General features: G+C 41.8%; 1 protein-coding gene across 5 annotated transcripts in view; it reads left to right on the forward strand.

Moving 5' to 3' along the window:
- Positions 1–21941, forward strand: part of ATP8A1 (ATPase phospholipid transporting 8A1) — a 250232-nt gene that overhangs the window by 152094 nt on the left and 76197 nt on the right. For all 5 annotated transcript variants that reach the window (XM_073645564.1, XM_073645562.1, XM_073645563.1 and 2 more), the window contains 2 exons: positions 5672–5810; positions 18491–18555. In XM_073645564.1, coding sequence (XP_073501665.1) covers positions 5672–5810; positions 18491–18555 — 204 coding nt within the window. The remainder of the gene's footprint in view (positions 1–5671; positions 5811–18490; positions 18556–21941) is intronic.

Below are 21941 nucleotides of genomic sequence, written 5' to 3' on the forward strand. Positions count from 1 at the left end.
TTGGCAAATATTCGTTTTCTTATAACTTATAATGTGAATATATTATTAGAATAAGGCATTATCATCCTTGCCAGGTTACTCTGCTTTATATGAAAACAGTTACTTACCTATTTATAAATCCAGAATGTGCAGCGCTTTGTGACCCCAGTTACAATAAAGGGCTGCAACAAATACATTACATCTGCCTATTAATGGTGCTGGGTCATCATTAATAAGGAATCGGTACACCCAGATCTAGAGGCGGCATGCCGCACATCAGGACTCTGACCCACAAAATTGGCGGTGTCCTAAATAATTTAATGTGCAGAATAAATAAAACATTCCTCAGTCAGATGTTCTTCTCCGTGCTTTCCAATGTGAGTCCAGTGGATATGCCTAATGTAAAATATTTATGCACTGAATTAGCACCAGCGCGTTCATCCTCAGATTAGTTTGTGCATGGTCCCTATTCCGGGGACCGTATCCTTCTGGATGATGTATTTTTTTCCTCTGCTTCTTGTTTCTTCAAGGAAGTGCACCTGTTACTTTGTGCTTTTTTAAGTCCCTTGCTCGACTCATGTTCACACCTGTTTGAGGTTTGCTTTTATAGTCTGCACAGTAAAAGCTCACCTGGATGGGGACTGGAAGCGCAGGCAGTTTTGCTTTTAACATCTTGTTATCCAGGTCATAGAACAACAGTAGTGAAGCAGTAAAAGACTATGGCGGCAAGAGGCGGCGGTGATGTCATTCACAAATTTACACCTCCGATGCGCAGAAACACTACCTAATTCATTGCATGGTGTCTGTTCTGTGTCTCTGAGCCGTAAGGCTTAAAATTAGTTGATTTTTATATAATTAGTTCAATCACATTTTTGTGGTTTTAAAGGAGGTTTAAGGGAGCTGTAAAGTTGGCCTAGGTACATTATTTTTCTTAGTACTGCATGTATGTTTATATCTAAATATAAGGTAGTACACATGTCCTCTTTGGGGCTTATTAAATCATTTCTGTATTCTGGAGTAAAAGAGGTAGGGCACTTGTAGTACTGGTTTCTGCCACTAGGTGAATGTTTGCTGAAGCCTTCTGAATCATTATACCGGCTGACGTGATTGAAGATGGTTGCGTTTGGCTTCAGGGATTTTTTTTTTTAACTAGTTACTCAATATTTTTGCCTATCCTGTGATGGCTGTTTCACACACACAATTTGGGGCTAGGAAGTTTTGTTTCCTATTAGGTAAAAAAAATAAAATATAATCAAACTGTTCTTGCCAGGCAGGAATTTTGCATCAACTTGTTTCATCCTCCATTAAAATTTGCTGACAGGAGCTCCTTGAAATCATCAAAGTCAACCCCACCAGTTCAACAATGATCCAATGGCGATTTCCCAGAATGGCTTGGGTAATTTTCATCAGTTTGGGCGGTTGAAAGATGTGTAGGACGAGGTTGATCATCAAATGACTTCTCACCTCTTTTAAAACTAAATAGACTTTTATCTTACTCGTGGCCGCTTCCTTGTAAGAAGTTTGTAGCATAACTGTTTCTGATGCGTTTTATACTCAAAGGATACAATACTTACAGTAATTACCACACGTTGATCGGTCATCAGAGCCAAAAGATTGAATGATTTGTTTAAAAAAAAAATCACTGGAGCCTAAGGCAACCTTCTCCAACAACGTCCGCAGTATACGGACTCAGGTTCTGTACATTCGCCCTTCAGAAGTCGATTGCTTTTTCTTTTATTGGGATTTTATATGACATACCAACGCAAAGTATCCAGTATTTGTGAAGTGTAAAGGAAATGATGCATTGTTTTCCAATTATTTTAAAAATATGAGAAAATTTTGGTGTACATTTGAATTCTTCCCTCTGTAGTCTGATTCCCCTAAATAAAATCCTGAGTGACCAATTGCCTCCAGAAGTCACATAAGTAGTAAATTGAGCCTACCTGTGTGTAATTTATTCTCAGTATAAGTGCAGATGTACTGTGAAGACCTCAGAGGTTTGTTTGAAAACATTAAGGATCAAACAGCATCATGAAAACTAAGGAGCACACCAGACAGGTCAGGGATAAAGTTGGGGAGAAGTGTAAAGCAGGGTTAGGTTATAAAAAAAAAAAAAAAAAAAAAAAAAAATAGCCCAAGCTCTGACCATCTCACAGAGCACTGTTCAATCCAACATCCAAAAAAGGAAAGAGTATAGCACAACTGCAAATGTACCAAGACATGGCCGTCCACCTAAACTGACATTCCAAGCAAGTAGAGCACTAATTAGAAAAGCATCCAAGAGGCCCATAGTCATTCTGGAAGAGCTACAGATATCCACAGCTTGGGTGGGATAATCTGTCCACATGACAACTATTAGTTATATACTCCACACAGCTGGCCTTTATGTAAGAGTGGTCCAATTTACATCTTGCAAAAAGTCATGTAGGGGACACAGCAAGCATGAGGTAGAAGGTGCTCTGATCAGATGAGATCAAAGTATAACTTTTTGACCTAAATGCAAAACACTGTGTGTGGTAGAAACACTGCAGATCACCCTGAAAACACCATCCCGACCATCAAACGTGGTGGCAGCATCATTCTTTGGGGATGCTTTTCTTCAGCAGGGACAGGGAACCTGGTCAGAGTTGATGGGAAGATGGGGCTAAATACAGGGCAATTCTGGAGGAAAACCTGTTAGAGCCTGCGAAACACTTGAGACTGGGACGTATGTTCAACTTCTGACAGGTAATTGACCCTAAACAGTATATACTGCCAGAGCTGCAGTGGACCTAAATCTCATTGAGGATCTGTAGCAAGACTTGAAAATTGACAGATGCCTCCATCCAATCTTACTGAGAGCGAGTGTAGAAAGAAGAAGGGGCAAAAATTTCCGCCTTTTAGATGTGCAAAGCTAGTTGAGACATACCCCAAAAGAGTTGCATCACTAATTGTAGTGAAGGTGGTCCTACAAAGTATTGACTCAGGGTGGGCTGATTACAAATGCACGTCACAAATTTCCAGATTTATATTTTAAAACACTTCCTATGTCCTTCCATTGCATATTTCTTAAAGTCTGCAGCTACAAACTGCTGAGTGATGTTGGTAGAAATATACAAACTCCCGACTTCAGTGTTTAAAAAGAAAATTTGCAGATATATATATATATATATATATATATATATATATATATATATATATATATATATATATATATATATATATATATATATATAAACAATTATAATGTATATGCAATGTAAAAGGGTACAATGTATTTCCACAATTAAATTTAACTGCAGTGTACACATTTCCTTTAAGTCGCAGAAAATCACTTGAACAAGGACTCAAGGATTACATCTGGTCTGTAAAGTTCTTGGTTCAAAAAACCAGGTTCATAAGAACATGCCAAGAGGAGATATTTCATTTTTATCTGGACCTGGCAGGATCCCATTTTTTTTTTTTTAAATCTGGATATAAGATTATTATTACCTTATTTGCTTGTAGTCTTTATTAAAAATAATAATAATGAGAAATGCTTGTCATATTTTACAATTACATGGACCTTTGAGATCATAAAGCAGCTGAATAAATTAGATCAGTACTACAATTATTACTCTATAAAAGTCTCTAATTACCCCGAACCTGGGCACAGTGTCCTCTTTATTACATGGCTTTATTTATGCCAGAGTGTGAACTCTGTCATGTCCTGAGCTTACGCCTTTACTCATTTCCATGTTTCACAGCGGACTCGGTGTTATTGTAAAGCGTAATTTAATCAGGAGTCTGCACTATGTCGTACATTTCATCAGCACACAAAGTGCTAAGACCTGCCATTCTGAAATGGAAAAAAGACATTTTGCTCACTTTCATGTGTTTGGCGGAGTTGACTCGACTTCCCGTGTGTTGATCTGCAGTTCTAACCTTTAAAAATCACGATATATTTTCCTTTTTTTTTTAAGAAATTGGTACATGAACCTTCAGGGATACAGTCCAAGGGCACAGATCTTTACATATCAGCTAGCACCGAGAAGGAAAACCCAGTACCTGTCATATATCTACTCTCCGCTTATGGTTGCGGAAATATATATATGTCTCTTTTGGGAGCAATTGGAAATAGGCCTCACAAGTAGGACATGAACTTATCTGTGAACTATAGGATTGACAGACAATTCTGCTAGTCACTGGATGGGTACTACAAGCCGCACTCGGGCTTCTTATATATTACTTGCCCGTGGCCGGTCCTTACACGTGTTGGTTAAGAAGATCAGTGTCATCTTCTCAAAACTGATCATACATTACAGATGACTCTATAACCAACTTCTGGCATCTTAAGACTGCTGGGGATACTGCAGACACCTACGAAGGCGAAAAAAAGTAAAAATTGCGTCTTACGCACACATTTTATGACCCCTTGGTTAAAAAGTGGGAGTTACGAAATTGGTTCAACAGGATTCCTGCACAGTTCTCCTAGCATAAAAAATGGGACCAAATAGGGTTGGCCGCCTCGTCAAAGGGAATGTGTCAACAGAAAATGACCTATTGTTTAAATTTGATCTTTGTGATAAATGTATTTAAAAAAAAAATGGCAATTTTTTTCCCATGTAATAAATTGTATTGAACATCAGAAATCTTGCCATTTTCACACTGGCCAGTGGGGCTTTTTTTAGGCTCTGATTAACTGTTGTATCACTAAGTGCACATGTACATTAGCAGCAATAGACCGACTCAGAACCAACCTTTTGTATTGAAGCATCTAATGAGCGGGTGCAACGTCTAGTGTGAAGGAAAGGTCCTATATTATAAGTTGTGTTATTGGTCATTGGAATTCTGCCACTACGGATAAGAAAACTGATGTACACTTTTCCTGAAAGGAAACCAATTTAAATCCTAAATTATCTCCAGTGGCCAGTATGAAAGTTACAAGATTTCTAATATATATATATATATATATATATATATATATATATATATATATATATATATATATATATATATTTTTTTTTTTAATAGAGAGTGCAATATGAAAAAAAGAAAATTAGCAAAAGTTAATTAAAAATTGATTTCCCACAAATCCTTTAAGGGACTTAAAGCTGCCGTAAGTTCTTTGTCACTGTTTCATTAAGTCTTAATGTCACATCAGCCCAAACCGTTTTGACTGTGACCACCAAATCACAGCAGGTAGACCCTTTGTGGCCTCATTTACCTACACACATGACTGCTAAACAGATCAGGAGGTCTAAATAATAATAATTTTAGGAGATGGCCGTTATCTTCGCTATATATACTTGTCATGAGGTTGAGGTACTGGTGTCCAAATTTTTGGCTTGGAACTTGTGTTAGAAATCTCGTTCACAAGTTCACCCACTGGCGGAAACTATTGATTTACCTCTGGCACCAGCATCCAATATGGAAGTTGAAAGGTGGGATTATTGTTGGCATACCTTTATTAGTTATTTGTTCCAAGTGTGATACAACTAGTAAAACATTTCCTTGCTGAAGGTGCCTGTACTCGTAGTAGCTATATGCCATGAGGACAAGAATCAAATTGTGGCCTGGCATTGTGTGTTTGGACACCCTCGTAATGTTCTTGGTCATCATGGTCAGGGCAAATGTCAGCAAACAGAATTGTGACAGATATCCATACAGAACATTTCACATCTATAATTCACTGTAATGCGTAAACCTTCAATGTATTTTTATCTTACCTTAGAACCTCCATTTACTCGGGGCAACAGCCATAGAAGATAAGCTACAGGACAACGTACCAGAAACCATTGAGACCTTGGTGAAAGCTGATATCAGAATCTGGATTCTGACGGGAGATAAGCAGGAAACCGCTATTAACATCGGTACAGTGCTGTTTCACCATCACACATTGTGTTATGCAACCTATTTGTTTTATTTCCTGTTACAGTGACTGCATGAAATAATAGGATTGAAGGGTGACATCTGCAGAAAGAAAGTTTATTGCTACAAATGTGTGACTTCACCAGGCACTAACACACCACACATATGTACTTTTCCTTCTTAAAGGGTTCCCAGCCCTGGTGGAATTTTTGACAAGCATTGGAGTTTGCCGAATCCTAACAGTGTGTAAGATGTACCATGTTGGGGTTCGGCTTCACTTGCTGGTTCCTGATGTCATCACATGACCACAAGTATACAATTTTCTGAATCCCAGCATTGTAAATATTACACACTGTTAGGATTCGGCAAGCATTGGAGCTTGCCAAAATTTCCACCAAGGCTGGACAACCCCTTTAACCACATTCTGTTACAGTGCTGCCTTTTCACATCCTAACTGAATGAGCCACTTTCCCTTAGGATGTGGAAAGTTAATGAATCTTCAGCCCAGGGTTGTGATCCCAGGGCTCCCTCTGCCTAACAGCTCTTACACCCGCTGCTAGCATAGAGCAATCAGCAGGGAATGAGCACTGTCGACTCTCTTCAGTTGCTTAATTACCCCTTACATGACAATGTGACCTCGACATGTAAGGATATTTACAGAGAGAGATTGCTCCTTCTGTCATTCCATCAGATCCCCGCAGCACGATCACGAAGAGCATATGGTTGCTATGGCAGTCAGAGGCCCAACACTAGCCTCTAGTCTTCCAAAACCTAATAGATTGTGCCTCCAGCACAATCTACTATTCTGCTTGAGGGTATGACACTAAAAGGCTGGGTAATGCTCTGCACTGCGATAGTAGCACAAGGTATTATCTATGCAATCAAAGGATCACATGTACAAGTCTCTTGTGGGACTGGTAAATATTGTACAAATTAAAAATATACATATATATTACTCCCCGCCCCCGCTCCCCCCAAATAAAAGAAAGTTGTTTAACCCCATAAGAACCAAGCAAATTTGGAATTTAAGGATTTAAACTGGGCTTCTTAAAAAATGAATAATAATAATTAGGCAGAATTATGAATATATAATTCATTATATAATACATATAAATATATTAATTGCCAGACAGACTGAGCTCACCGTGCAGGTTTGCAGCTGGTCAGCCTAACCATATACTCAACCAGTGCACAGCTCGAGCAGTGCACTATCCATTCTTATTATGATCCAGGTCAGGTTTCTGTGACTGGTTGGTGGGCGCTTTTATGATAATGATTACACTCCTGATAAATCATGTGTTTATTGCCAGACATAGGTGGTAAGGTTCTGGTGATGAGTCCCCTTCTGATATGTCAGGTGCAGTATGATCTTGTAGAGATCTATATGAATAAATACAATAATATATCTTGTACTTTGATTTCATAGTGTAAAAGTGAAGGTTTATAGATTGAGCTTAAAGGGAATCTGTCACCCCCTGGGAGATATGAGACCTCTACTATGGCCATACAGGGTATAGAAATGTAAATCTATACTTACCTGTATGGCTCATAGTAGAGGTCTGCTTGTAGGGAAATAGAGTTTTATAAAATCTGTTTTCACATGCTTGGCGTCCCTCGGACGCCAAGAAATCCCCGTCTATCTGCTTAGGTGAGGATTTCTTGCCTTCCTATCTGCTTATTTTGCATCCCCCCCCTCCAGGGACCTCCAGTCACTGGATGTCCACACGGATCCCGAAGCCTGCGCACTACAGGTAAGAATGGGGCTGGGAGGAAAAAAGCGCTCCTGATGTTAGCGGCATGAGCGCTCAGTGACCCGTGAGCGCTGGGATCCACGTGGACATCCATGACCGGAGGTCCCAGTCTCCTTCCCTCCTCCAGGAGCAGCTGACGGCGGCAGAAGGACAGTATTATTGTGCGGCGCCTCTGTAGCTCATCGTGTCCATGGAGGCTCTCTGAGGATCACAGTAGATCAGCACCTCTACCCTCTGTGCCCTGGACCATGTGGATTAATCCTGAGGAAGTGCTGCTGGCAAACGCCCCATGGATCTGTGATGTGCAAGGGAGGGGGGGATGCAAAATAAGCAGATAGGTGGGGATTTCTGGGCTTCCTAAACAGATAGGCGGGGATTTCTTGGCATCCAGGGGATGCCAAGCATGTGAAAACAGATTTTATAAAACTACATTTCTCTGCAAGCAGACCACTAATATGGGCCACACAGGTATGTATATAGATTTACATTTCTATAACTTTTATGCCCATATTAGAAGTCTGATATCTCCCATGGGGCGACAGATTCCCTTTAACTTGTTTTCACTGAACAAACCCTTTATCTCTTCTCTATAGGTGATGACTTGTTGAGCAGTGGGAGTCCGACCGCTGGGACCCGCACAGATTGATAGGATGGGGCACTTTTACCCTTGTTATAATGGAGCTGCAGTGCACATGCCGGATCGCTGCTCCATTCATTCTCTATGGGGCTGTGAGCACTTTGCTCTTCTTTATCTGGCAGCTCCATAGAGAATGAATGGAGCAATGATCGGGCATCAGACCTGCTGCTGCATTTTGCAACAGGGATAAAAGTGCCCCCATTGATGATTAAAAATTTTCCATACTGCTGTCAGTGTGGTTTTTTTTTTTTTTAAGAATTTCTTTTATTTGTGTGAGTATTGAAATGTAAGTGTAGATTGGATCCATAGTGTCTATAACTGCAAAACTCATAAATGGAAAAGTCATTAGAATCTCAGTCACACATCCTGGGGCTTTGTCCCTTAATTTCATCATATCTTAGCAGGCAAGTAACAGGTTATAATTGTTTTCTGCATGTTATGATCACTTTTCTGCCTTTTATAATCTTCTGTAGTAATTAGCGGCATTTTCTCAGTATACTTTAAAGAGTTGTCCCATTAGGACAATCCCGGTTCACTCTGGAGCCTTCTGCACATCCATGTATTAATTAAATGGTCTTTATCCTTTAAAGTGAGTGTTGGGTAAATATAGTAAAATTACTTAATCTTCCTGACTTTACATAATTCATTTATTTATATTCTTCCCTTATTAAAAGACACTGAAAATGTAGTGGTTCTTAGAATAGAATTACAGGTATAATAATTTCATTATACTGAGCTTGCAAATCTATCATTCACCAGTGATTGTGTTACCCTCAATAATAAAATAACTCAGCTGCAATGGAAATACAGAGTTGAAGGGAATCTGTCTGCAGGGTTTTTTATATGTTGTCTGAGAGACCCTGATTCCAGGAATGTGTCACTGACTAGGCTGTGTGTTGCTTTTTCAATAGAATCCGTGTTTTATCAGCAGGAGATTATCACTACAGGACTAGGTGCATCGTACTTCCTAGTCCAACCACGCCCTTAGCATTGATTAGCAGCTTTCTGTCCAAGTGGTGTGGGAAGGGTTATACTGGGCTCAGCATTCCCAAGCTCTGCACCAGAGAAAACTGTGATTCTATCACAACTGCTGCACCCAGTAAACTAAGTGACACATTGCTGGAATCGAGGTCTCTGTCCTTATATCAGATAAGATAATAAAAACAGATTCCCTTTAATAGATAAGTCACTGAGACATAACAGAAGTGTTTATTAGTTTTTCCTTCTGCCTTAGAACCCTGTAGCTTCACTGTAAATCAACTTGAATCCACAAAGGATCAATTCACAAACAATCCGTATCCCATGCATGTTCTCTTTGCAGCCCCATTCTCATGCTGTGGAATATTTCTCAGTTAAAGGGAATCTTTCAGCATGTTTTTGCTACCTCATCTGAGAGCAACTTAATGTAGGGAAAGAGACCCTGATACCAACGATGTATCACTTAGATTACTGGGTGCAGCCGTTCTGACACAAGCAGAGATTTTAGATTTAGAATGAAGCAGAGCTGAGAAAGCTAACCCCGCCCACACCAGGCTCTGTATATACAATGTCCATAGACAGTGAGCTGCCTATCACATGAGGGGGTGGAGTCGGACCAGGGCTCACAGGACAAGTTACTCCCAGCAATGATAAGCTCCTGGTGCTGAAACAATCATTACAAACAAACAAAAAACCACACAGCTTGATAAGAGAGTCATCGCTGAAATCTGTGTTTTAACCCCTACATCATGCTGTCTTCAGATTACATAGCAAAAACTTGCTGACAGATTCCCTGTGGAATAAAATCTGTGAGAATAAGTAGCAAGTAGACAGATCAGCCAAACACAGATGAATTAAATCCAAGTGTCACATTTCTGCTGTGAATCCTGTAGTAAATACTTGTCAGATCTATAATCTGCACATGTGACACCTATGAATATTCTCTCAGGACCTCACATACCGGTAATTGTGGATCTGCTCACACGTTTTCATATGGATTTGAGGATACAAAAATCCACAATGAATTACATCAGCCGTAAAGTGAATGAGAGTTCACAAATGTTATCCACACACTACCGATTTCTAAATCTTCAGCATCCGTTCCTTCTGCAGATTATGGGATACCTTTTGTTGCATATTCATTATAAAATTCTCAACTCACATCTGCGGTCATGTGTGAACACACGCTTGCCAGTAATTTAGCAGCTCGGTGCGCACAAACACTGCAGGGCTTAGACTGGAGGGTAAATTAATAAACTGAATGTACCCCACTAATGTTACTGTTACCATGTAATTAGAACTGAAATTTTAAGTTTTAGAGGAGATTTGGAGAGTTTCCACTCAAGTTCTGCTCCTAAATTGCTCAAAAAACTCTGTGTGAACATACCCTAAGGGTGATTAAAAAAAGAGAGAAAAAAAACCACTGTAGAGACGTAACCAGAAGTGGATGCAGCCAGGAGGCTTTAGTACAGATGTGGCATCCTCCAAGCTAACAGCCGCATTGACATTGCTCAGTAGTTGCAGCTACGCAATGTGCATAGAAGTGCTACTAATGCAGTTTATATTAAAATGGCCGTGCTATGCTAATATACTAATGAGCGGCGGCACACTATATTACTAAGCGTAGTGCGCCAGCTATTTAATCACCACCAAGTGTAAATCTGCATGGAATTTGTGTATATATTACGTAGGGGAACAAAAAGGAGTCGGCAAGCAAAGTCTCATTTCAACCATGTCTAACCTCAGTGGTTTTCCAGGTTAAAGGCAGACACGTTCACACAGTTTTGCTTCCATTCATTTCAGACTAGATTGCTTTCTTCCAACTATTATTTTCATCCTTTAAAGGGCCCTGTCACAATAAAAATACTATCCAATATTTTGTCACCTTATTAAAGAGCAGAAGGAACGGAGAAGACTATGTATGATATAGTAGGGAAAGATCCACTATAACGTGTGTACTAATCACTGCTCCTTCTTGGCTCAGGTCCAGTGGGCGGCCCTATCTGTGACATTATCTGTGTATGTATGATCCTACAGGGAAAGCGGTCAGTCACAGCTAGGACCACCCACTGGACCTCTGAGCCAATCTGTGACTCCCCCCTTTCCCTGTATGAGCATACATACACAGGTAGGACCACCCACTGGACCTCTGAGCCAATCTGTGACTCCCTGCTTTCCCTGTATGAGCATGCATAGACAGTTAGGGCCACCTACTGGACCTCTGAGCCAAACTGTGACTCCCCGCTTTCCCTGTATGAGCATGCATACACAGGTAGGACCACCTACTGGACCTCTGAGCCAAACTGTGACTCCCCGCTTTCCCTGTATGAGCATGCATACACAGGTGGGACCACCTACTGGACCTCTGAGCCAATCTGTTACTCCCCGCTTTCCCTGTATGAGCATGCATACACAGCTAGGACCACCCACTGGACCTCTGAGCTAATCTGTGACTCACAGCTTTTCCTGTATGAGCATGCATACACAGGTAGGACCACCTACTGGACCTCTGAGCCAATCTGTTACTCCCCGCTTTCCCTGTATGAGCATGCATACACAGCTAGGACCACCTACTGGACCTCTGAGCTAATCTGTGACTCACAGCTTTTCCTGTATGAGCATACATACACAGCTAGGACCACCCACTGGACCTCTGAGCCATTCTCTGACTCCCCGCTTTCCCTGTATGAGCATGCATCCAAAGGCTAGGACCACCTACAGGACCTCTGAGCCATTCTGTCACTGACAGCTTTCCCTGTATGAGCATACATACACAGCTAGGACCACCCACTGGACCTCTGAGCCATTCTGTGACTCCCCGCTTTCCCTGTATGAGCATGCATACACAGCTAGGACCACCCACTGGACCTCTGAGCCATTCTGTGACTCCCCGCTTTCCCTGTATGAGCATGCATACACAGCTAGGACCACCCACTGGACCTCTGAGCCATTCTGTCACTGACAGCTTTCCCTGTATGAGCATACATACACAGCTAGGACCACCCACTGGACCTCTGAGCCATTCTGTCACTGACAGCTTTCCCTGTATGAGCATGCATACACAATTAGCAGTCATTTACTGATAGGACCGCCCACTGACAATGAGCTGGGATTTATATGAGTAGGACACAAGTTATACTGAATCTTTCCTAGTCTACTCAGCGTCTCCTGTTTTATAAAATGATGGTTAATGGTTATGTCGTTTGCTCAACATGACAGGTCCCCTTTATAGTTGATTATTCATCTAGTAATGCAAATTTAGTGCTTTTTTTGTGTTTCTGCACCATGTAACCTCTGCAGTATTATTCAGCGGCCAGTAGGTGGTACTGCTGTTGTATACTCGGATTATGGACAAGCTGTAAAATAATCTGTTTATAGTAAATACTAGTGTAGATCAAACCCAATCACTACAAAACTGTATGCAGCATATAATAAAATGACGTGGTTATTGTATAATTAAGGTTTTCTAAACTGGATATATTGGTTGTATTGATCATTTGATGTGCACATACTTTGTATTATAGTCTTCATGGCGCCTATTTCCAGCAGATCCAGGGATAAGTTATGATGCATAGTGCACACTTACTCCCTTCTTATATTCCCTGTTTCTTTGTACAGTCATGGTCCATCAAACGGATGTGTCGCTCCTCACCTTTTTTCTTGCCTTGCCATATGACAAGATGAGTGGATGGAAAATAATGCGTCCTTTATTGTGAAGATACATTTAGGCCACATGTGTCTGTCCACCCAGTCATTGTGAGCCCGTGCAGGGTTTTTGTAACATGTTGTGATATTGTATTGATTTGATATCATATGAAATTAGTAAAAAGTTGAGGATGGACACATCTATAACGTCTTTCCCTAATCTTCATAGAGAAGCCCTTAAAGGACTTTTCCCACGAACAAAGGTTAATTTTAATCAATAGATCTTGGAATAATAATAATTTCCACAATTGGATGTGTTTAAATAAAATGTTCCTGTGCTGAGATAATCTTATAAATGTGCCCCTGTTGTGTACTGTGTAATGGCTGTGTCTGACCATACAGGGACATGGTCTGATCATACCACATCTTCTGGGCAGGGGAGGAAGCAAAAGAGTATACAGACAGGACAGCGTGGGATCACAGCTGATTTCTTCCAGTGATGTAAGACATTGCTTAAAAACAGGCAGGAACATGGTCTGATCATACCACAACTCCTGGGCAGGGGAGGAAGCAAAAGAGTATACAGACAGGACAGCAGGAGATTGCAGCTGATACTTTCTTTGAAGTAAAACATTGTTTAAAAACAGGCAGGGAAATGTTTTACCTCACAGAAAGAATCCTCTGTGATCCCCTGCTGTAATGTCTGTATACTCTTTTGCGTCCTCCCCTGCCCAGGAGATGTGGTATGATCAGACCATGTTCCTGCACAGTCAGACACAGCCATTACACAGTACACAGCAGGGGCACATTTATAAGATTATCTCAGCACAGGAGCATTTTATTTAAACACATCCAATTGTGTAAATTATAATTATTCCAAGATCTATTAATTAAAATCAACTTTCGTTCATGGGAAACCCCCTTTAAAGCAGCTGCCACTATTGGACAACCTCTTCTTAAAGGAAACCTGTCATGTCATATCTACTGTATATACTGTCCCCATTGCTTGGTTAGTGATGCAATGTGCATCACTAACAAGCTTTTTTCATTAAAATTGGTGGTGTTATAATGATTCTATAACATTTTATTACTTATATCCTACCTGCTATATACAGCCATAGGGGTGTGATCCTGCTATTCAGTCAGGGGCAGGCGCCCCATTCACTCACTGCTGGGGCCGTCCATGTATTTAAAATTTGCTCCCGGCGAGCGCTGACATTAGTGGGGCGCATGCGCGGCTTTACATGTCCGGCTACAGGTCCCCGCGCGTGCACAGTGAGGCTGTGTACTGCTCAGCCTTACCAGCGAGCCTACATGCCACTGTGTCTGCTGCATGAGAACAGCTTTAGTGACCGGTCAGGATTGCTCTATGCCAAGAATATTTATTACAATAAGCTGTTGCATTGTAGATCAAATCCTCAGCGATGGCGAGTAGCATCCAGATGTCCACTTTTGCTACTTATGTTCCTCTGAATATTTAAAGAGAAGTCATCTGTGATTAGTAATTCCAGAAATGACTGATCCCGGCTATTGCGGTGTAGCTCTTGCTGCTCTGCTGTGAATTGCGTGTAAAGGAATTGGCGGAGCCGCACGGACCCTGCTGATGTATCGGGGAGAGTACAGCTTGGATGGGAATCCTTTCTTCCAGCCTGTGATACATGTAGGATTTATCGGTTTTGTGCTATGCCTTTAATGTAGTACCCAAAAAGCTAGGCTGGGAAAGGGTAAAAAATCATCCTATTCTCCTGTCAGGCGTCTCCTTCCATTTTTCCTTTAGAAGTCCTGGAGCTTTTATAGAAATGAACCTCCATGGTTACTGGAACGCTATAAAAGTGATATATTCAGCCGAAAGTTCTCTCTCCTGGACACAAATAAAAGTTGACTTTCTACACAGTTTGTAGCGTCATAACTCCAAACCTGAACGGTAGAGATGTCAACCCTGCCACTGCTCAAACGCCTTCATCACATCCGTAACTGAGGTTCCTCCTGTCTCCGATCAGTAATACTCACGGCACTAGGGCTCCTGGGATCTGACAATTTACCTGAAGTTACAGCGTATATGACCGGAAACTGTACCGCAAAACGCAAAGAAAATGTGGCCCAATCACCACTAACGCTTGTCACCACCTAAAGCGTATTCATCCCATATTACCTAGCTGGGTATTGTTCCAGATGATCGTACATATTGGATCAATGTTGGACAAACCTATTGAGTGTCCAGATTCGGCCAGTCTAGTTCTTATGGAGTCTTATGGATTGGGCAGATTAGATTTGGGGGGATTTTTATCAAGGCTGAAATTTAATTTGTCAGTCTTGAGCCTATTGCTTAGAGGAGTAAGTTGAACCACATTTTTTTTTTTTACGAGGCCCACACCTCTTATTCGATTTTGCCCATCCTTGGGAAATGACAGTAAAGGGGCCACAGCCTCAAATAACCCCTTTGTTCTTAGGATTGTGGGCGTCCCAGACATGAGCATGAGAAACCCACCGATCATTGAGTGCTGACATAGCGATACGCCATTATTTTAAAAGATGGTCATACCCCATTTTAAGGAAAACTAGCTTATTTGAAAGAGTATATGACCAGCCCAGGGGATGGGGATGACTCGGTACCCGGGCCTTTGCCTGGCCTTGGGGATGTCGCGGTGGTCGGCTCCCGGGCCCGTACCCTGGGGTCACTCTTTAAAAAGGGGCTACTAGATTTCTTAGTGTTATGAAAGTTCGTGACGCCACCTGTGGCTTCTGGTGAGAATCACCAACGCTGCGCAGGCCACTGAGGCTGATAAGGCAGCTCGATGGTATAGCTCCCACAGGTGGAGCTGGGCCTCAGGGCAGCGTACGGAGAGGGGAATGTAGGACAGGTGAGACCCAGCTGGGTCAGAGCAAGAACAGGGAAAGACACGATAGTCACTTCAGTACCTTTTACTCATGGAAATTCAGGCACGTCCCGGAGCACTGTAGGGTGAAGGGTGCATATCCGGATCCTCCCCAATGAGCGGGTGTAGGGCCTCCTGTTACTTGCCTCTGCGTAGTAAGTTTCTGACCTGCCTGGAGCTAGGCCTAACTTTGTCTCTGTCCTGCGCTGGCTGACCTTGTGGTAGGGCCTTTTCTTGGAATACACGCACCTCAGCTTGCAGGGTCTATGTGTCTCCCGGCTCTGTTACGTATCAGCACTTTAGCGATCCTAGGACTTGTAGTTCTCCAGGGATTCCGGGTATGCCTTACTGGGTCATAGAGATCCCGGTAAGCTCGGACCCGGTGTCCGGTAACTACTTTCGGGGTGAGCCAGTTAAGCTCCTCTGCCCCCTATGTACTAACTCTCCACTCGCCTTCGGCCTACTCGGGCCCTCACTAGGCTATACACACTAACGGCAGCTTGCCGCGCTTCACCGATCTTATGGCGCCGGCACGCCTAAAGCTCACTATTCTGAGCTACAACTGAGTCTGGACTGAGCTCCACTGCAGGCTGACCTCTCTCAGGCTTCTCTACTGCAGGAACTCTTTCAACAGACTTGGCTCTCTGTCGACTCCAGACTGACTACCTAGCTCCACCTTCCCTATTTATATCACTAACGGGCTCCCTCTGGTGGTCTGAAGTGGAAGGTGAAGATGTGTGAATGTTTATGGGGGCCTCTTGTGGAGGAATCCATCAATGCACTCTTCCAGGATCTGTGATACCAAGCGCAGCTGGGCGTCACATTTACAGTCTATATAATTGCAGGTAACCTTTGTGCTTAATAAAGACGCAGTAATTACTGATACGAGTAGGGCACAATTCTGTGTCGGAGACTGCAAGACTGGAGTAAAGAGCAGAAAAGGCGGCTTTCCAATAATAACGTTACTGTATATTATAGTTTGGCTATTTAGAGGATAAATCTGTTTTATTTCAAAAAGGTAAAACCGAAGGCTGGAGGAATATTTCTCTACACATTCATTTACTATGACATGGAATATCCCCGACCCTGTGAAAGGAGCCTGACGGCAATTTGTAGACATAAATCTTATTAGGAGGTTACTTTTGTTGCCTGATATATTTCCGATATGAGGAGAAACTTTATCATTTAATGTTCTAAAAAATATGAAAATGGCCTCATAAGAGAGGAAGAGAACTAGACTTCTTGTGTCACTTTTTGGGGTAGCAATCAAAAAAGTCAGTGTCGACGTTTTAACGAGCTTTGCCACATGGCTTAGGATAAGGAGCTTAACCAGAAGCTCCGTTTGCAGACACTTGTTTCGGGCTGTTTGCCCCTCTTCAGTGCATGTCAGGAGATCTGATTTGGCTGGGTGAAAGGCCTCTGACACATAATTGATAAAGTTTCTCCTTTTGTGGAGAGTGCCAAGTTGACATTATGAGACAGTCCATGCATTGCCCCTCTGGGAATTTAAATATGCAAATTGCCTCTTCAGAGAGGAATACGACTGAACTCTACCGCTCCCTATTGGATGTAGCAATCTTAAGTCAATATCCACTCTGATGATTCTTGTCACATGACTTAGGATAAGAAATCAAACTAGAAACAATTTGCAGACGTGTTCTATAAAAGATGACTTGGGGCATATTTTTACTGCGTTTTTTTTTCCCAGCGTTTTTTGAGCAGCTCCACTCCTAAAAACACTCGCGAAAGCGCTCACAAAATGTTTAAAACAAAAGAACGAAACATCCTCTTCATTAAGCTACAAGACCAAAGGAAGGCCTAAAAAATGCCCGGAAGATCTCTAGATGTTTTTTTGAGCATTTTATAAGATTTTTTACTTCAAATAAAAATAGCATTTTATTCATTGGTTTTCCAAATAAAATTCAAAAAAGGTAGATGAAAAGACGCCAAAAAGATTCTTTAGTTACCCAAAAATGCTGGCAGGAAAAAAAAAGTTGACAAGTCGTTTCAGGAAACAACAAAAAAAACACAAGATTGCAAAGCTCTAGAGACGAGGAGTGTTTCTTGAAGCATCTTCTGCTTAAAAACCAGATGTTTTTGACTGCCGGGAAAAAAACCTAGTGTAAATATACCCCTAATGGTGTCCAGTGAGATCAGGTTATCGTGTGTCTGGAGGATAGCTTATTGATCAGTGAGGATCTGACCGCTGGAACTCGAACCCATCAGAATGGAGCTGCAGTACACATGTGTGACCGCTGCTCCGTTCATTCCCTATGAGACTGCTTAGCGCTGCACTCTGCTTTTTCCGACATGGAGAATGAATGATGCGGCGGTCTGGCATTCAACCTGACACTCCATTTTGTAACTGAGAAAAAGGTGCCTTATTAGGGATAAATAATTTCCTATTTTGCCGATAGGTGGAGGTCTTGGCGATCGGACCCCCACCGATCAAGAAGTTATCACTCATCCAGTGGATAGGTGATAACTTGTTTTCACTGGACTACTTCTTTAAAAATCCAAAATGGCACTTCTATTTTATGTCTTTATTAATGTGGAATCATAAATAAACTTAAGAACCCAACATTTATTGCTTTTTGTTACTTACATTTTTATGTTGAGACCTAGAGCTATTTTCACAATAAAATATGATCTTCACTTATGACCCCCAGGACATTCACTAAGACACTTTTAATGGATTCCAATGATTTTAGAAAAAAAACACCTTTATAGCATAAAGTTTTGTTATACTTCTAAGAAAACAGACTTAAAAAAAAATAATTCTATTCTTTTACCAGGACATTCTTGCCGACTGCTGACCAAGAACATGGGCCTGATTGTCATAAATGAGGGGTCGCTGGATGTAAGTAGACCTCTCCATGTCACCATGTAATGCTTTTGTTGAATCACGCACAGACTTTGAATTGTGTTGTTTATTTTGAGCTCACGTGGCTCTTTCAGGTGAAACAAGTAATGAAACATTATGTTGTGTCCTCTGTGCGATCTGTAGCAGCGGTATATGGCTGATAATAAGGTGGAGCGTTTGCCCGATCCCTCTGGAGGAGGCTGTGCTGAGCTCACATTCTAGTTTTTTATATTTTCTGATAGATTATACTATTACTGGGCTACTGCATCTTATGCTGACCATTAATTTGAAAATGGATCGTCTTCTCTAAAGCTCTACCTCTCAAGTCACACGCAAACTCAGCTTCAACCAGGCGCACATGCTTTCTTAATAGAAAGGAGAATATGCCACTATCTGACACCCCTGTCATTGTCAGACGTATGGAAATTCATCGAGCATCACCCATCTTTACCCAATATCTGCCTTCAATGGAGAGTCAACACTCCACTATACATCTGATATGATATCTCCGCTGGTACCGGCAGGACTGAAGTACTCGCAATGAGGTGGAACAAAGAAGTTTTTATAGAATAAAATAATAGTTTATTTGATATTATTAAAATAAATAAATGGTAAAATGACAATAGGAAAAGAGTCCCAATTGGAGTGGAGGGCTGAAGTAGACGTGGGGTCAGTCCACCATAGTGGACCCTAAGGGAAGAAGCAAAAAGGGGGGCGTCAGATGGTGGGCTAATGGATGCTTGAGGAGTTCTTGGGGTTGGTCTCAAGGGTGGTAGGAGGGTTACCTGAGATGTTTTGAGATGATGGGGACGTTTGGACGTCCAGGTTGTTTGGTATAAACTGTTAATAGAGGGGGAGTATAGATTAGGGAATAACAATTAAGTGGCGGATTATGCGGTAACCGGATAGGGTTTACCTGTATAAGGGTAGACTTGATCGGATGAATGTCTTGCACGGACCGATGAGGGTGTACACTGTGGTGTGTATTACAGATACCTGGGAATAAAAGGTAGAATACAATAATGCATAGGTGCGCAACATTAATGGTGAGGGATTCGGATGTCCTAGAAAGCAATTACCTGATACTGGGGACCTAGATTTTATAACGGTGAAATAAGAGGTCCGGTTCCTGCTAGTCTGGCAGTACAGAGATGCAGCAGGGGGGTGGACCCACTCGTCTCTTAATATGCCAGGGTTGAGGGAGCAGTCCTATGATTTGGTGGATTTTGGAGGTTCCCCGAGACGTAGATAGGGAGATTTGTATCGCCCCAGGAGGTAACGATAATAAAGTTGCTTGGGTGAGTATTAGAGTTATAGTTGCTGGCAATAGTTCAGGTACGTAGGACCATCATTTTACCATTTATTTATTTTAATAATACCAAATAAACTATTATTTTATTCTAGAAAAACTTTGTTCCACCTCATTGGGAGTACCTCAGTCGTACCAGTACCAGCACAGATACCATATCAGTTTTATTACACTTCCTCAGCAGCTTTATGCTTTACTGCCATATCCGCAGCATGTTCTGTGTACAAAACCACTAGCGCCCCCTACCAATTATTCCATATACTCCACTATACATGCAGCCTTGGGCGGTCTCGCCCCAATCAGTGGCTTCGGCCAAAATTAATCTAATTTGTATAACTACCCTTAAATTTTTTGCTTAGTGTATCTAGCTCATCATCAAATACTGTAAATTATGAAATAATTATGGGGTGTCTCCCATTCAGGAGCTCATTTCTTAGCTAAAGCAGAGTGTCTTGCTCTGGAGGAGTTACCTGGTCTGTGAATACACAGACAGCCCTTTTTATTTCAGTTATCACTGTGCAATGTTTAATTTGGCCACTGGTGGCGCTGCTGAGAACGTAAACATTTCTTACAAGATTCCCGCACAGATTACAGTTGCATGCTCGGGGCCTTGCATCGGGATGTTCTACTCCATGTATTGCCAAAGCCATAATATAAAAGGGGATTGCGTGAAATGGGCTGATTGTAGAATTAACCATCAGAATTGGGAATAAATCTCACAATATAAATGATTCATCCCATGACCGATGATATGTAAATAACAAAAAGTATCTACAAAGTTTATTAAAGTCCAGTGCTGCTCCCTTCTTATAACGTTAAGATCCCGTACACCTGCCGAGACACGAGCGTGCTCAGCGGGGTTCATGGACGCTCTTTGGCAGGTTGTAGGGACATTACATCATTGGTACCGATCACATTCCAGGCGAAAATGAGCGACTGTGGACGGTGCCAGATAACCCTTTTAAGGAACCTATATCCATACTGTATATAAAATGTAAAGTTCTGTGCAGGGTACAGACTCCTACCCGCATGGTCCTGAGTGTATAGCATCGGGAGTGCGTATGTATATAGCTGTACTGAACACAAATGCAGGGAAGGCTAATGACTTTTAGATTTAGTTTTTCTGTGCCCTCGCTGGTACTAATATTGTGCATACAGATGAGCGTCTCCGGCGTGTAGACTCCTTTTTCATTTCCACTTGTCCTGTGCCATGTTTGTAATTTGTAGAGATTGGCTGCCGGGTTCTCAAGGACTAAGTCAGAAATGATTATGTTAAAGACGCGTTACTCAGCACAAACACACACTTCTCATAACAGTACTCAAGGGTGACGCTAAGCAGAGTGCATTTTTTTTTAGAAATACAAGAAAGCAATCTGTAAGGTGTTTGTTACCAGCAAACCGCAGTGGTGTTGTAACAGCAGCGGGCATTGTGAAGTGGTATGCACGTCTCATAAGGGGATTTGGGGGGACACCACTAGCGATCCTGAGGCGAATGGAGTCAAAAGTATAATTCAGCACTGTGACCCCTTCCCAGTCTTCCCCTATGCAGCAGCCCCCCAAGTTATCTTGCTATGAACGAAGCCTGTAGCAAAGGCCAATATTGTGAGCGGCGGGGCAGTCTCCTGCACAGTTGGGTGGCCGGAGACCATACTGTAAAGGAGCTGCTGTGCTAAATCCGAAAAAGATGATCATTAGCGATGGTGAAAAAAGGTAAGTATAAAACTTCACATTTATTTACATATTTTAAAAGTCCAACGTATCTGCATACCACAGTGATCCACAACTGTACAACTAACGCGTTTCGGCTAACGATCTTTAGTCATGGTCTCATGCTGTGCGAAATCACTTACAGCCTTTTCATTCTCTGGTTCGGTCAAGAGGTTGGACCACCATTGATCATAAAGTGGTGACATATGCTAACTATCAGCTATCACTTGATAAGACGGTATTGATCACCAATATTAAAGTAGAAGGAGCCCTTCCAGTGGTGTGTGGGGCAGGCAGTCGTTCTGTGTAGGACCTGTATAAAGTTAATGGAAAAAATTTTTATTGCAACTTTGCTTCATTTTTTATA

The sequence above is a fragment of the Phyllobates terribilis genome, unplaced genomic scaffold (genome assembly GCF_046119375.1).
Source record: "Phyllobates terribilis strain yellow unplaced genomic scaffold, ASM4611937v1 Scaffold_1__5_contigs__length_1240528914, whole genome shotgun sequence".
NCBI classification, from domain to species: domain Eukaryota; kingdom Metazoa; phylum Chordata; class Amphibia; order Anura; family Dendrobatidae; genus Phyllobates; species Phyllobates terribilis.